The following is a 16,400-nucleotide window of genomic DNA, read 5'->3' on the forward strand; positions in this document are numbered from 1 at the left end:
TGATCATAATGCAATTCAACCAGATAATAATTTTCTTAAGTATAAAAAAGTTTACTGGGAATTTTGAGGAAAAAATCCCTAGAGTCAAGGAAGGAACAAAATTGCAATTAGAGATCTTTCTACAATAATGACTATCCATCAAAGTTAATGGGATATGGTCACAGTTGTACTGAGGGGAAAATGCTTCTTAATGTTTTCATTATCAAACAAGAAATAATAAAACTAATTCAATTCACAAAATCAACATAAGGGCAATATCAGCCTAAGGTGAGTGGGAGAAAAGAATGAATAAAGATAAAAACAGAAATCAGTATGTTAGATAACAGGGAAAAGAGAAAAATTGATAGCCCTAGAGTTGGAACTTTAAAAAGAACCATAAAACAGGCAAACTTCTGGCAAGAGAAACGAGTAAAAAGAAAAATACAAAGGCACAGGGGCAGGTGCACGAAAGGGGATGTGATCAGGGATACCACAGGGATAGAAGTGTTTCGTGGGAAAACTATGCAATTCTACACTGATACCCTTGGCAATCTCCATAAAATAGATTATTTCCTAGACAAACATACATATAGAAACTGATTCATGACTAAACAAATCCTAGCAGATTAATAACCATGCGAGAAAATAAAAAATTCACAAAGATCCAAGGGTCCCCACCAAACATATTCGCTATCCCCCCTTACACACCCAAAGGAGTATCATTCCAAAACCTGTGAGAAGCACATTTTCCATGCTATTTGGATGGTCCCTCTGGGATCATTTCCCCTCTAAGTTTTCCCCACGGTGTGAGCTCCTCTGCTCCAGGGTTGCTAAGAGGCAGAACCCTCCCTCCAGCCTTCCTCTTGGCTAAGACTGGATGTCCTTGGCTACTTCTGAAATAAACTGACAGGAGCAGATCAGGAAGATGACAGAGGAGGAACCCAAAGGAAAATGACCCAGTGAAGGCACAAACCCTGGGAGCCTGCTCCTCAAACATGGCTGGTTGGCCAGAGTGGGCTGAGTGGGAGCCAGGTACACAAACAAGGGTTCTCCTCTTCTAGGACCACCTCCCTGGGTCACGAAACCCCCACCTTCCAGGGAAGAGCAATCCCCACCTCAGGTGAGTCTTCTCACACTTCACTCAGAGCCAGCAAACCCAAACGTCAGGAAGCAGAGGTCTGACCATATATGTGTGGATCCTGCCTTAAGAGCAAGGAAAGCTGGAATAACCCCAGTAGGCAGTGTTGGAAAGTTTGCCTCCAGCGTCCAGACCCCAACCAAGCACCCCATTAGCCTGATTGGACATTTTATCTTTCAACATACATTCATCAAAAGTCCATTCAGATGCCCTACACGGTATCACCTAAGCTCAGCATCTAATGAGACAACTCGTTCCCTGTGACCTCATCCAGTATCATGGTTTTAAGTACTATTCAGTCCCAATCTCCCAATTTACTATCTCTGGCCCTGATATCCTTGAACATTAAATTCACATATTCAAGCCCATGCCTGTCTCTCCCATTAGCATATAACATCTATGAAGACAATGATTTGTTCTGTAAGTGCTATATCCCCAGCACCCAGGCCAGTGTCTGGAACATAATAGGTGCTCATGAAATATTTGTGGAATGAATGAGGGAAGGGGACTCCAGTCCCTCCACCCACATTTCACTGAACACCCACCGTGTGCCAAACCCTGCTGAGCATCAGGGGAGACAGATATGCCCAGTTTTGTCTAAAAGAAACTCTAGTCAGCGGGATCCCAAGACACCCCCACCTCTGCTGCAGGCTTGGCAGCCTCACCTCTGCATTGCCCAGAGAGGGCAGGCTGCCAGAGAGAAGAGGGCTGGGGCTGAATTGTAAATGTTGTTTGTGACCCTGCTCCTGGCATCTTAAACAAAGCCTTGGGGTTAAGGACTTGGCAGGGACACTCTCAATAGTATATCATTAATTAGCACCCCAAGCTCCCCAGAACTTGGCTGGTAAGCCTTTAACCCTTTGACTTCCTCAGGAGCCCAAAGCCTGGTGGCAGGACCAGGACAACGCTTGCAGTGGAGCAGGGCAGGCCACCATCAACCAAACCTCAGAGCAGTAACTCTGGAGCCTTTACCTCTGCCCAGAAAAGCCTGCCCTTTCTACAGAGGCTGTAGCTTCCATCCCTGCCTCCTTCCTCCATGAGAACTCTCACTTGTGAGGTCAAGGTTACAGGAAAGTAGTCTCACCTTCTCCATGGTTTTCTCATCCATCAACTGCAGTGGGGTTTGAGAGAGTGGGATCTTCCCCAAATTTCAGATTCTATACCCATAGCCAAGGCCACACAATGCAAGGCAAATTCCAACAAAGTATTAATGGTTTCCAAGTATAAGATGCAAGACACAGCCACTATTATTAGCTTTCAATGCACATCTCCTGGGCCCAAGGGGAGAAAATTAATTTCTGTGTGTGCAGAGAATAGACACCAACAGATATTCGTACATAACACCCAAATGCACACAAAATCGGTTTTCAATAGGAAAACCTGAATTCCTCTATAACCCTTTTATGTCTTCTGTCGCGTCTTCCCAAATATCCAACTCATCAACCCTGCCTACTGGGTACTGCTAAGCAGGAGAAAGGAACTGGGAAATGTAAAGAAAGCAGAAGAGTTGAGGGCGGACCTCATAAAAACAGAGGTCTTTGCTGGTGACCATAAATCTTTCACTCCCGTGGGTTGCTCCTCTCAGTGAGTTTGGCTCAGGGCCCAGCTACCTGCTGTGGGGAAGAGGGCAGGTGGTACCTGGTTCGCAGGTTCTCCGGCCGGGGTGGGCCATCAAACACTGACAGGACATCGAAGTCCTCTTCCAGGGCGAAGGACTGGAAGACGAGCTGGATCCGGTGCTGATCCCCTGCGGTGATGGTCCATGTGCAGTTGGCATAATTGGGGTAGCCGTATGGGAACCCTGGGCTCTCCACTGTCCCATTGGGGCCCTGCAGTTGGAACGTGCAGTTCTGGCCTGTGAGAGAGAAAGGGAGCAGTTCAGTGTGGCCAAGAGAAGTCCTAGAAGCTTCCTGAGAGACAGGAGCAATGCATTAGAGGATCATGAACCCACTGTTCCAACTATGTCCTCTGGGCCAGCCCCACGCTCGTCACAGAGGGAGGGCAGATGGGTGATTGACACTGAGTGTGCCTGTTGTGCTGCGCCCTGGCCTGGTGATACAATGTGCATTGCTGTGGCCAAGCATCAGAACTCTGTGAGGCAGAGCACCAAGGCTCAGAGAGAGTGAACAAAAAGGCAACCAGACCAAGCAGAAGTGGAGGTCCTCTTTACAGGAGATGCCAGAGTGACGACGTCAAACCTTCTCCATATTCCACAGCCTCCTGACTCTCTAGGCCGCTCATCTTAGCTACTGTCCTCTCCTCTCACTCCCCACTGAAAATAAAAGCCCTCAGTGGGCATCCCGGCTTCCCAATTCCAAACCCATCTAGCCTGCCCCATGCTGTCTTCCTTCCTCCTCAGAGGAACCACCTCTCCTTAGATCTTAACATTATGGACAAGAAAGGGGGTTCACTGGAAAGTAACCTCACAGGGTGATCTGATCATAAATTCCTAAATGGGCAGGTTATATTGGGTAGTCACGCCCCAGGCATGTAACTTCTCTAATAAAAGGTTTATCTTTGCCTTAAGCAAGCCTTGCCCATTGTTGCTGTGCATCTAGGTTAACAGGCCCTTGAAACACCTCTTTTCAGGCCCCTTAGAAGAAAACCCACCCTCCAGAGAGCATCATCCTCACTACCCTATAATCCCATCCCCGCCTGGCTTTCTCCCGCCTTCACGTAATCTTCCTTGTGTTTCCTCCCTAATCCCAATGCATAAAAGCTGCCAACTGTCGGTCTAGGAAGCATTTTCTAAGTCTGTTGAGATCTTGTTTCAAGGCATATCCTCTGGCTCAAATAAGCTTTTGAAAAAATCATCTATAGATTTGGATGTTCTTATATCAACATAATCCTTCCGTGTGCCCTTCGGACCCCATCCCTCCCTCCTCTTCATGAGCCTTACGCACGCTTCTCTCTTCTACAGGGTACACATGTTTAAGCGTTTCCTCTCCACTAGAACCTTCCTATTTTAAATGTGCTCAAGACTCTATCATAAGAAAGCAATTCCCCCCTCTCCTCCTCCTCTCACTCCAGCCTTATGTCTGTCTTCCTCTTCACAGCCATATTTCTAGAAAATACAACCTCTCTACAATTTTTGTCTCCATTTCCTTATTTTCCTCTCCAGCCCTGCTGCTTCTGCTTTCTGGTCCAGGTGACCTACCCAAACAGGTATACTGAGGTCACTGATGGGTCCAGAGGGTCTTTTCAGTCTTCATTTAACAGAGTTCTCTCTCAGCTGCCTCTAACACTGGTGTTCACATACACCCTCCTTCTGGAAACAGGTCCTCCCAGGCCAGAGGTCTCAGACCTCACAGTGCATGCACACTGCCTGGGGACAAGGCTGAACTATAGATTCTGATCTTGCACAGCATCTGGGTGGGAACAGAGTGTCTGCTCCTCTAATTCACTCCCTGGTGCTGCAGTGATGCTGCTGCTTGGGGACCTCCTCACTGTTCTTCAGTAAGAAAAAAATTTCTTAAGGTCTATGAGGGTCTCTGCATGGTCTGGCCGCTAGTGGTTCTTAGACTGGTGTCCACTAGTTTCCAATCAAACCCCACCCTTGTCAGTCCTTTGTATCTGCTACACCCTCTTACTGCACAGCCACAGGACCTTTGCATATGCTGTTTTCTTTGCCTAGAACACTCTTCCCTCCTTCTTGGCATATTTATCTTTCAGGCTGTGGTCAAGTGTCTTTCCTTGACTATGACAAACCCCCTATTACATGCTCTCATGACACCATAACCTCTCCTTGGTAGAACTCATCATACAAGCAAATTTCCATGTTTCTATGTGATTATTTCATAAATATCTGTCTCCTTGCCAGGCCATAAGCTCCATGAGAAAGCAGACCACAAGGGAGTTTTCCCATTTTTAAAGCCACACACCAAGCTCAGTTACAGGCACATGGTAAGTTCTCAATAATTTAACACACTGTTTGTATCTGGTGAGTGGTTAGACACTCTCCTAGCAACTTTACATATAATGACGTGTTTAATCCTCACAACAGCCCTAAAGGTGGACACTATCAAAATCATCTCCATTTTACAGATGAAGAAGTAAGGCAAAGAGAAGTTAAGGGAGAGGGCCCAAGGCCCACCGTTACTTGCAAATGGGATTCAATGTAAGCTGTCCATGTCAGGTCCACCCACTTAACTATGATGCTAATGCCATTAACTCAATATTTTTTTAAAGCACATGTTAGCGATTAACTGACAAAGGACAGTTAATGGCTAAAATGACTAATATTTTTAAAAATGCCTTAATACAAAGTATCCCAGTAAAAGAGCAAAAAGTTAAGGTCTTCTGAATAAATGCTAAATGGGCATTTAATAAAATAAGACATGTAAACCTGATTAAATAAGCACTCGGGACTAGGAAAAAGATTATTTCCTTAACCATAATAAAGCATCATTTTGGACCAATTACCTACATGGTACTTATGGTGAAACACCTGATTAAGATCAGGAATGAGATGGAAATGCTACTATCACCTCTGAGATTTCACGCCTTATTGGAAGAGCCAGCCCCTGCGACACAAGGAAAGGAAATGAGAAAGAAGCACACATATGGTCTGTGGATGATATGTTAATATGCCAAGAAAACCCAGGGGAATCAATTATAAAGTTATTAGAACTAATAAGAAATTGCAGTTAAGTAGCCAAGTGCGAAATAAATATACAGAATCAATAACATTTCTGTATGCCAGAGACAGATGAAAATATAAAGAAAACCAGTACTATTTATAACTATAAAATGCATATAATAAATACAAATAAATAATAAAGAATGTGTAGGCACTGTAGGAAAATAACTTTTACAGAGGGATAAAAAATCTGATTAGAGAGACATAGCATAATATTGAGTGGAAAGACTACTGAAAGGTTAATTTAGAATATTAACCTTTGGAAAAGTTATTGAAAAGTTAATTTATAAGCTTAATACAATTCTGATCAAAAGTCCAATGACCTGTTTTAAACTTAGTAAAATGATACCTAAAGTTAAGTGGAAAAATAGGCAGTTATAGACAACGCAAAAGCTTTAAAAGGTAGTCAATGTAGTCATCTGATCCTACAAGATACTACACAGAATCATCAAATGACGCTTATGAAAATCATGTGGAGGTGGTCCAAGAGTGGACAGGCAGAACATGAAATGCTACTGCAGGAACAGCCTTAATGCACATAAAAATTGAAATATGTGCAAGATATTAAAAAATCGATGAGAAAAAGGAAAACATTTTTGCAGGGTCAACTAATTAACTGTTTGGGAAAAGAATTATCTCCTTGACTCACACCACATACTAAATAAATTCCAGACAGAATAAAGAGTTATAAGTTATAAAGAAATCAAGCCAAAAACATAATTAGAAGAAAATATAGGGAAATAATGACCTAACTGTGATTTTCTGAACATTAAAGCTGTGGAAGACACAAGAGTGAGTTTTATACAAAAAGTATTAATGGTTGTATGTCAAAAACAGAATCAAAATCAAAGGGCATACAAACAATTCAGGTAGAAAAGTAACTTCCTTAATATAGAAAGAACTTTGACGAATCGATAGTAAAACAACCAGTACTGTAACTGAAAAATTGGACAGGGTCTTGAACAAGTTAGTTCACAAAAGAAGACATAAGTGGCTCAGAAACTAGGAAAGTGTTCAGCCACAATAACAATAAAATGAAGCTTCTATCCCCACAACTTCCAAAGGAGTTCCCCAGTTCACTTCCCTAAACTTCCCTCCCCGGCAGTGAACCAGATCTTCTCGGCTCATGCTCTAACACCTGCCGGGTGATGTCACTGCATCGTGTCCTTGTGTCCTTGTGTCCTTCCTCCCTCCCTCCCTCCCTCCCTCCCTCCCTCCCTCCCTCCCTCCCTCCCTTCCTTCCAAGTTAGACCCTGTGATAGGTCATGGGCTCAGATCACAGACTAGACATAAGCAAATACATGTACATGTGAGTCTCTTTAACAGGTGATAAAGGGATGCACAGAGTGATTCTGGAATACAGATCCCACGAGAGCCACACCTTAAGCGCTACCCTCATTCATGTCCTGGACGACCGTGGATGCCAACATTCACCACCATCTCAGCATCCCGGACTGCTGCCTTGGCTCAGGGGAGCACAGTTTGCAGTTGCTGATTCAGAATCTGGGTATGAGTGTTGAAGAAATAGATGGAGGCTCAGAACAGAGCCCCAGGAAACACTATGTATAAGGGACAAAGAAGGTGACAGAGTAGGGGCAGGGAGGCAGGCAGAATGGTAGGAAGAGAACCAGAGGGCAAGTCCATACAAGAGAAGGTGACTCAATGGATGGAGCACACAGAAAGGCTAAGATGAAGGTCTTGGAGGAGGCCTCCTGGCCTGATGTCTAAACGGTCCCTCTGGAAGTAAGAATGCTGAGAGTGGGAGCTTTGTCCTGGCTCCTACTTCATCCCCAGTGCCTAGAATTCAATAAGTATTTCTAAATGGATACATGAATTCCAGCAAAGGCAGGTGGCAAGGTGAACAGAGGCCCCAGATTATAGCAGGTAAAGGCTAGACTGGCTGGTGAGAAGGTGAAGGCCACTATATTTTAAACAGTAATATATACATTTTTCTCATTTTAGAAAATTTGGAAAATACAGGCAAGAATAAAAAAGAGGAAACATTATAACCTCACCTTCCTTCCAGAGGCAACTGCTGTTAATATTTTCATTTATTTTTTCTAATTTTTAATGCATATTTCACACTGGTGATTCAGTGTATATATAATTTTGCATTTTCTTTTTTCAGTATTCTTCAGTCAAATCACAGAGGCCATGGGCACTTGTAATGTGCACTGATACACATATATGCAACACAAAGATTACAAAGAAAAATTAATCTCTCCTCTCTCCCTTCCACCCAATCCAAAGTAACTGGAGTTAACAGGCAGGTAGAAATGTGACCTCCAACCTTCTCTTCTCACATGCAACCAATGGACACAGTAAGGGAGAATTTTTATTATTTTGTTTCAAAAATGAAATCAGAGTTTAGCTCATTTCTCTGCAACTTGCTTTTTCACTTACCAATCCATCAGGGACACCTTCCAGGTCAGTAGATACATATCTAACTTGTTTTGTCTATAAATGTGTAATATTCCACGGCATGGATGTATCTCAATTTATTCAATACGCTCCCCTGCTGATGGCCAGTCCTGTCCTTTCTTGGTTTTCTTTTGCAACAACTCAGTAAACATTATAACATGAGCTTTTCCCAAAGATATTGAATCTGTTCATAAACAGCATTTTAAATGGATGCACAACATTCCAATATATGGTTAGACTAGAATTTACTCAACCATTCCCCTATTGTCAAACATTTCAATTGTTTCTGGATTTTTTCCCCATTATAAATAAGACTCTTAGGAGGGTCTAGTGACAGAATGCTGGTCAGTGCAGTGGAAAATACTATTCCATGGCCAGAGTCCCAGAACGAATGTTCACTTTTGTGGTAGTGGCATCCAGCTTTGGCTTCGGGGGAGGAGGGTATTGTCCTTATTGGGTTGGCTGACCTCCACGACAGGCACTGTCGGAGGTGGGTAGACAGGGCTAGAAGCCTTACTTGTTTGGAAGTCTCCCTGAAATCAAATGTATGTTAGTGAATTAAGAAAGTTATAACCCAGAGCAGCCACTGCAGACTGAAATGCTAACCGAGTGGGAGCCCATGCCAAAGTGGCTAAATGTCCTTTCATGCCTATGAAATGCTGAGTTTCTTCCAAGAAAAAAGCTACCTGTTCCTCACTCCTAAGTGACCAGCTTGCTGCCTGCAGGCAGGAAAGCTGCTGCAGACTTTCATCTGAGGGCACTTTGCATTTCTTTCTCAGTGCCCAGGATGGTGTCTGCCTTCTCTCACTCTTGCCTCTAAGTCAATGCAGCTACCAAACATGGCCAAGACCATTTTGGGCTCGAGAACTATCCTGGAGAACTATACTCTTCAGGTTGTCCACGTATTTGTTTTTGGATGACTTCCCTGAGATAGGCTTCCAAAGTACAAGTTACCGGGTCAAAGGATACGCTCTGAGGCTTGGGCTCTGCATTGCCCATTTGGTTTATTTCTTCCCAGAAAACGTCCACCAGTTAGTCTCAACAGTTTTTGCCTATTTGATAGGCGCAAAAAATGCTCATTATTTTATTTAGCATCTCTTTGTGGCTCAGATTCAACATTTTTTCAAACTTTTCCTAGTGATCTTAACTCTTCCTTTTGGGAACTATCTGAACTCTTGGGCTCATTTTTCAATGTGGTGTTTGTTTTGTGGTACCGATTTACATATTTATATCCTCTGCACCCTATGCAGTACATACATACATTCTGCAGCCGTTCTGGCCTTTTTATGCTGTTTGCCATAGAGGTTTCTCAATCTTATGTACTTAAATCTTCTATAAGCTCTTGCCACTTTTCTTATCAATTTGTACCAACTCTTTATACAATCCAGATTTCACTCGTCGTCTTTGTTGCAAACACTGTTTCTGCCTGGTTGCGTGCTTTGTTTTGTTTAGATTTTTCATGTAGATTAAAATGTTCAGTTTGCACAGGCAGCCACATTTACCTGTCTTTTTCTTGGTGATATGTTTCCATTTTGGATGCTTAGAAGGACTTCACTCTGGCTTCTCGTCTCACTCAACAGAAAAGCCAAAGTCCTTGCTGTGCCTCAAAAGTTCTACCCAACTAGACACCGCTGCCCCTTCAGCTCCTCTCCTGTCTCTCATCCGCTCATCCCTGCGATTGCCACGCTGCGCCCTGGCTGTTCCCTAAGCCTATCACATGCCCACCTTGGGACACTTGCATTTGTTCAACCTGCAGCCCAGAAAGCTCTTCCCCAATACTGTGTGATCCACTCCCTCACTTCCTTTAATTGGAGCCAAGTATCTCCTCAGGCCTCCTTCCTCTCAAACCAGGTGCTCCAGGTTCCTGTTTCCTTTTTCTCCACAGCACTTAGTGAGCACCCTCTGATATATTTTCCTATTTATCTTCTGTCTCCCCCAACCCTCCATTAGAATGCAATCTCCATCCAGCACCCAGACCTGTATCTATACCCAGAAGATGTTCACATAAGAGCTTTTGGTTAAATGAATGAATTCTTGGATAGTTATCACCCACCCAGCTCTCTGTGCTTGGAATGCTCTCTCTCTAGTTCCTTCACCCAGCTAACCCCAGGCACTTTAACAATGGCTGCCTCCTCCAGGAAGCCTTTTGGGAACCCTCAGGACAATAGCAAATCTTCCTTTGCCTACTCGTCCTTGTGAGTGAATTAGTGAATATCACTGCCTTTGCCAATGGTGAGAGCATGATATGTTTGTGTGGTTTCTCCTCCAGCAACCTCCTTGAGGTTTTCTATCTTTATCTCCAGCACCTCGCTCAGTATTTGCCCACAGTAGACACTTGGCACGTATTTTTGGAATCAATGGATGAGTGAAATGAATTTTTTTTTATAATACTCAGATAACACCAGCTTCATTTGTCTGTGTGTTTATGGTTCTGGAGGTGGCTTTGTGAAAAGGCTACAAAAAGTCTTGGGTTCAAATTTCTGTTATGCCACTGAACACTTTGTGGAAAATTTATATAAAACTCTTTACACCTTAGTTTCAGTATCTTTAAAATTAGCACCCACCTCTAGGATGGCTATACAGATTAATGTGATAATACCTGCACCCGACAGACAGTAAGTGATCAATAAATACCAGCTAATCTTTCAGTGAAGGTTTATACGTCTCTTTATGTAGGTCCCAGTCACATCTTGTTAAGGTTATTCCCAGACATTTTATGCTCTTTTTGTTACTCTAGTGAATGACATTTTCCCATTATTTTTTTTTTCCTACCTGGTTATTACTGCTATACAGAAAACCTATTGATTTTTATACATTCATCTTGCGTCCAACTGGGTTTCTGAACTCTTATTAATTCTAAAGATTTCTCAGTTGGTTCCCTTGGGTGTTTTAGGTACACAATCATGTTGTCTACCAATAATGATAACTTGGAGGAGATAACTCTTTTGAGAAGTTTGGCAGGAAAATTCAATTCAATTCTGCAAATATTTATTGACTGCGAAGGTCAATTTTGGACGAATTTAGTGGAAGATGCCAGTGGGACATCCAGATGGAGATGGCCAGAAGGCAATTAGGTCTGTAGACTAGAGTTTGGGAGCACAGCCTGGGCTGGAGATATGGATTTGTTGGCGATGTGCAATTAATGAAACTGGCCTAGGAGGAAGGGCAGAGGAGAGCTGCAGATGCGGGGTAAGTAATCACGCCAACTGAAGACGCCCCGCCTGCCACATGGAGAGCCAACTGTGCCCCTCGAGTCCACAACAGGACTCTGGCGAGGCTCCATGCACACCTTCTGGCAGGGGCACCTTGTCTGCACAGATGGGAGGAGCAGGGGTCAAACACTGTCTGTGGCCCTCTACATTTACCCTTCAAGAGTGGACTCGAGGCCACAGTTGCAGAGATGCTGGCATTGAGCCTCGCTAGCCCCTCTCCCCCACTCATCACGCTTCAGTCACACCAAATAGCTCATCTACATACACCACAGGCCCTTTCAGGCCTTTACAATACTTGGCCCTTTTCCTAGAATGCCCTTTCCCTGCCTTCCCAACCTAGCAAACCTTACTCACTGTCCCAGATCCAGCTCACACAGCACCTCCTCTGAGGAGCCTCCAGTGGTTTCCTGGGCAGCCATGCTCTCTCCCCACCCCCTTCTCTCTTCCTCCCTCTCTCCCTCCCTCCCTCTAACAGCCATCCACCAAATTCCAGCCATCTTCCCTCCCAATCTGTGCCTTTCAAAAAAAAATTAAAATGACATGACACTTGAAATCCTTCAATGGCTCCTCCTGTGTGCCTAAATATGACACACAAGAGCCCCACTAGCTGGCCCTGCTCCTCTCCCAGGCTTCCCTTCTTGCTACTCTTTCCATTAAAGGACACTCCAGCCCAAGTCAGGCTCCATTTGGTGCCTTTAATGCTCCACACTCATTTACTCACTCTGGGCCCTCAAACATGCTGTTCCCTCTGCTTGAAGCATCCTTTCCCCATCCTCTGGTCTGGCCAACTCCTGTTCATCTTTAGGTTACAGCTTAAACTTCACCACCCCCAGGAGAACTTACTGTCTGTGACACTAAGGTGTATTGTTCCCATTCCAATACACACCCAAGCACACGTGCTGCTGCTGTCCTCACCACGCCCTCACCGTGCCCTGTGCTGGCTTCATCACACGCAGCACGTATCATAGCATCATTTAGTGTCTGTGTTCCCCAGGAGGTTTGGATTCCTTGGGGGCAGAAACCATGTTCTGTCACATTCACACTGATCCCCAGCACGTTGCCTGGACAACAGGTGCCCCATAGAGATTTGCATAATGGCTGCACCTTGCACACAACTCTACTAGGTCACACATCCCGCTGGACTGCAGGCCAAGAGCTCCTCCAGAGTCTTGCTCCTCTCTGCAGTCTCAGTGTCAAGCTCCAGGCCTGGTATAGGTTGCAGATGTGCATTGAGTTCTGGATGAGAGAATTATCACAGGTGTTTCTAATGAAGTTGTACATTGATTTTTTTTTCCCCTAGCAGTCTTAACAATCAGAGAAATTTCCATTGATGTGTGACGGTCTGGTCCAGGGTTTCCAAACCTCAGCACTACTGACATTTTGGGCAGGATAACTGTTTTTTTTTGGGGGGGGAGGGGAATAGTCCTGTGCATAGAAGATGTTTAGCAGCATCCCTGGCCTCTCCCCAGTGAATGCAGAGTAGCACATCCCAGTTGCGACAACCAAACATGACTATAGACATTGCCAAATCTCCGCTAAGGGAAAATCGCCCCTAGTTGAAAATCACTAGTCTAGTTCCTAGCTACTTGGGAGCTCTTAGTGAAAGCTAGAAATAATCTCTCTAGGATAATACATATAGGACTCTAACTTCCCACCTTTTTCATTCATTTCAGGGAATTCAAAGACCAAAGAAGGTTCTTCATCTGTGTTATGCCACAGTCCCCTCTGGCAGCCTGGTGAATCCTCAAATGATGTTTTTAAATGCATAAAACAAAATATATAGAATTATATTGATATACAGTTTTCAAAATATTCTGAAAATGTGTCATATAGTGATATAGGTACTCCTTCATTAAAGCATATTAACAAGGTCTAGCAGTGGGCTTGGTACATACTGGGGCTTGAGGCATAAATGCTATTTCCAGACAGTCGCAACAACTGTGATGTTCTATGAAAACAGCTGTGCTCATATCAGTGACAAATTCATGGGCACTGCTAATACTGCAGTGCTTTGTTGCCTAGACTCATGATTGGCAGAAATACTAAGCTTCAATAGGAGATTAATGAAAAAAAGAGGCAATTTTCCCCATTTAAGTTAGGGACCCCCTACATTCTATCAAGAACCCAGAGGTCCAAGCCAAATTCAACCTTCAATTCAGCAAGTCTGAGGAGGGCTGCTTAGCTCCAGGTCACACGTGTAGGTGTGGTGGGGAGGTAAGGGGTGAATGTTGTACATGGTCCATGCCCCCAAGGAGTTCACAGTGGAATATAAAGACAGCCAGCCATAGCCCATTTTCTAACTGTGTCTCCACTTGACAAGCAGTTCAGGGAGACCTCGCTGTTGGATCCCGGGAGAATAGGGGTGAGCACACACACAAACCCAGAAAGACTGGTGCTTCTGTGCAGGTTTGAGAAGGAGCCCAACATTTATCCACCCGCTCCACGAACATTGTCTCCCTACCATTTGCTATCACGCTTTGAAATGGCTCTAACGCCCCATCCCTACCCGTTTACACATGAAGAAACTAGAGCTCCTCAAGGTCGAAGAACATGCTCAAGGTCAAACAGGGAGCAGTAGGAGAGCTGGGATTCAAACCCAGATCTGTGCCAAAGCAAAGCTCAGGCACCTCTCCCGGCAAGGCTCTAAGGATTCCTCCACACACCATCTGGGGACACCCTTCCAAAGCTGAGGTCCTGTTTCCACTCTGCATCCAATGCTGGGGGCAGAGCCTGGGACTTATTGAAAAGAGCCTGACGCAGCTGCTGTGCCTCAGGGACTGGAAACAAAGCAGGGTCTCCTTCTTCCTCCAAGCGGGGGCCGCAAGCAGCACAGGCACAAAACACTGTGTGGCAGACAGGGTGAGGCAGCAGCCTGTCCCTGTACCACATCCAACTGCTCTGTGGAAAGAAGCCCAGGCGGCTCAGCTTCCTACTTCTAACTCCAGGCTCTGTGATTCTCCTGCACATGCTGAACACAGAAGCCACCACTGCGGACCAAATATGATTTTCCCTGCCTGGCGACACAGATGCAGCTCATTTGTCATCGTTTTGAGCCAGCACCAGCCAGGGGTTGTTTATTATGTTGACGGGGAATCCTGGACCAGCAGAGGTATCGCTGCATTGCTGACGGCAGAGCCTCTCATTCATTGAGTTGTGCACATCCCTGGATCAGCGCTGAGAGAAGGGGCCAAGTGTCTGGGGACAGCTGCTGCTGCCAGGCTGGTCCTGCTCCTGGCTGAGTCTTTCAGAATGAACATAGGGAGCTATCATTGAGTTCTCCTCAGCTGAGAAGATGCCCAAGCTGTGGCTTGTGTCCAGGGGACTAGCTGAGCACAGCAGATGACACACAAAAGTTCATGGCTTAGCAAATGCATGATTCATGCATTTACTCATTTAAAAATTAGTACTGAGCACCCACTGTGTCTCAGGCACTACTCCTTTTCCTCCCACAAGCTGGTCACACTCTTGCCTCAGGGCCTTTGAACTTGCTCTCTCCTCTTCTGCAAAGTCCTTCTCTTCAAGTCTTTGCTAAATATTGCCTTCTCAGTGAGGTCTAGCCTGGCAACCCTTTAAAAATCAAAACCCTACTCCTACTTTCATTCCTGGCACCTCCAATCTTCTTTACCTGGTCTGTTTTCTTTCTCCCATACCATGTACCACTCGATAGCAGTGATTTCCACCCAGGGTGCCGTGGCAGGCACACTGGGGTGCCACGAGAATTTTTAAAACATGCGATACCTGACTATTTAGTCAGAGGCACGGACCGTTTTTCCCTTAGATTGTCAAAAAAATGACAACAGCCAATACAACCATAGCCGTCCAGTGTGAATGAATAAAAATTAAACTTTTTTTTTTTTTGTCAGATCCGCAAAAGGTATGATATATTTTTTGGTGTGCTGCAGAATTTTAGTAATTAGTTTATGTGCCATGGTATGAAAAAGCTTGAAGATCGCTGTGATAGAACCCTATGTAGTTTACCTATATATTGTGCTTATTTTCAATGATCTGTTTCCTCCTGCTAGAATATTCAATTTATAAGAGCAAGGTCTTTGTATCATTCATTGACAAATGCCAAGTGTCTAGAATACTGCCTGGCACACAGCAGGTGCTTAGTAAGTAGTGCCTGAATGAACAAAGTATAATCCAGTATACTCACAAATATACAACTCAGGCAGGCCCACCTCCTTAAAGACTTAGGAAGCCAAACCGGCTGGTGTGGTTCCATCTGGTAGCAGTTTGGGAAGGAAGAGTCCCATCCCACAGATGCAGGCCCAGTGGAATTAGACCTGAGGAGGAGAGACCCTGGGTTCCACCGCCCACTGCTCCCATGGCCATTTCCCCGCTAGACTGAACTTCCCGAGAGCAGACAGCATGGCCTGCCTTTCTCATCAATACATGCTTGAGGGCCCAGCGCAAGAATTCCAAAGGAAGCAAATGTCAGGAAGCGCAAGGGTGAAGGCATTTCAGCCATCATTTATCAAACACCGTCTATGTATGTGCCTGCACAATCCTGAGCTCCTTGTTTGCATCAGTTCTTCCAAACCTCCCAAAGACGTGGGTATTGTTTTTGACTGTTTAACAAATGAGATTTAGGCTGAGTAACTTGTCCAAGTTTACACACATAATAGATGGCAAAACAGAGGTTCACACACAGGCTTGTCTGACTCCTGAGGTTGAGATCTGAAAGGATGTGCTCTACCACAGTGGGATGAAAGGAGGGGGGGGGGGTGCAGAGAAGAGGAGAAGGAGGGAGGGAGGGGGGTAGGGAGGGGAAAGATGGTGGGCAGGCCATATGCCAGACGGAGCACAGAGGTCTCAATGAGCTGACCAGAGCTAAGGAGCTTTTCCTCTTGGCTGGACATGAATCCATTATGGCTCTGTCTCTCCCTCCTCACCCAGAGTAAGCACAGAGCTGGCACATCTTATTCTAGGGGAGACTTTATTTTAATTCATTCTTTTAAATCTCAATCTTTCTCTTTGTCTCTTTCAGCTTGAATGAACGAGTAAATAG

General features: G+C 44.8%; 1 protein-coding gene across 2 annotated transcripts in view; it reads right to left on the minus strand.

Moving 5' to 3' along the window:
• The window catches only part of CSMD2 (CUB and Sushi multiple domains 2), a 483,560-nt gene that overhangs the window by 426,125 nt on the left and 41,035 nt on the right, over positions 1-16,400 (minus strand). For both annotated transcript variants that reach the window (XM_087820831.1, XM_087820830.1), the window contains exon 2: positions 2,756-2,972. In XM_087820831.1, coding sequence (XP_087676957.1) covers positions 2,756-2,972 — 217 coding nt within the window. The remainder of the gene's footprint in view (positions 1-2,755; positions 2,973-16,400) is intronic.

Source organism: Miniopterus natalensis, chromosome 9 (genome assembly GCF_054644295.1).
Source record: "Miniopterus natalensis isolate mMinNat1 chromosome 9, mMinNat1.hap1, whole genome shotgun sequence".
NCBI lineage: Eukaryota > Metazoa > Chordata > Mammalia > Chiroptera > Miniopteridae > Miniopterus > Miniopterus natalensis.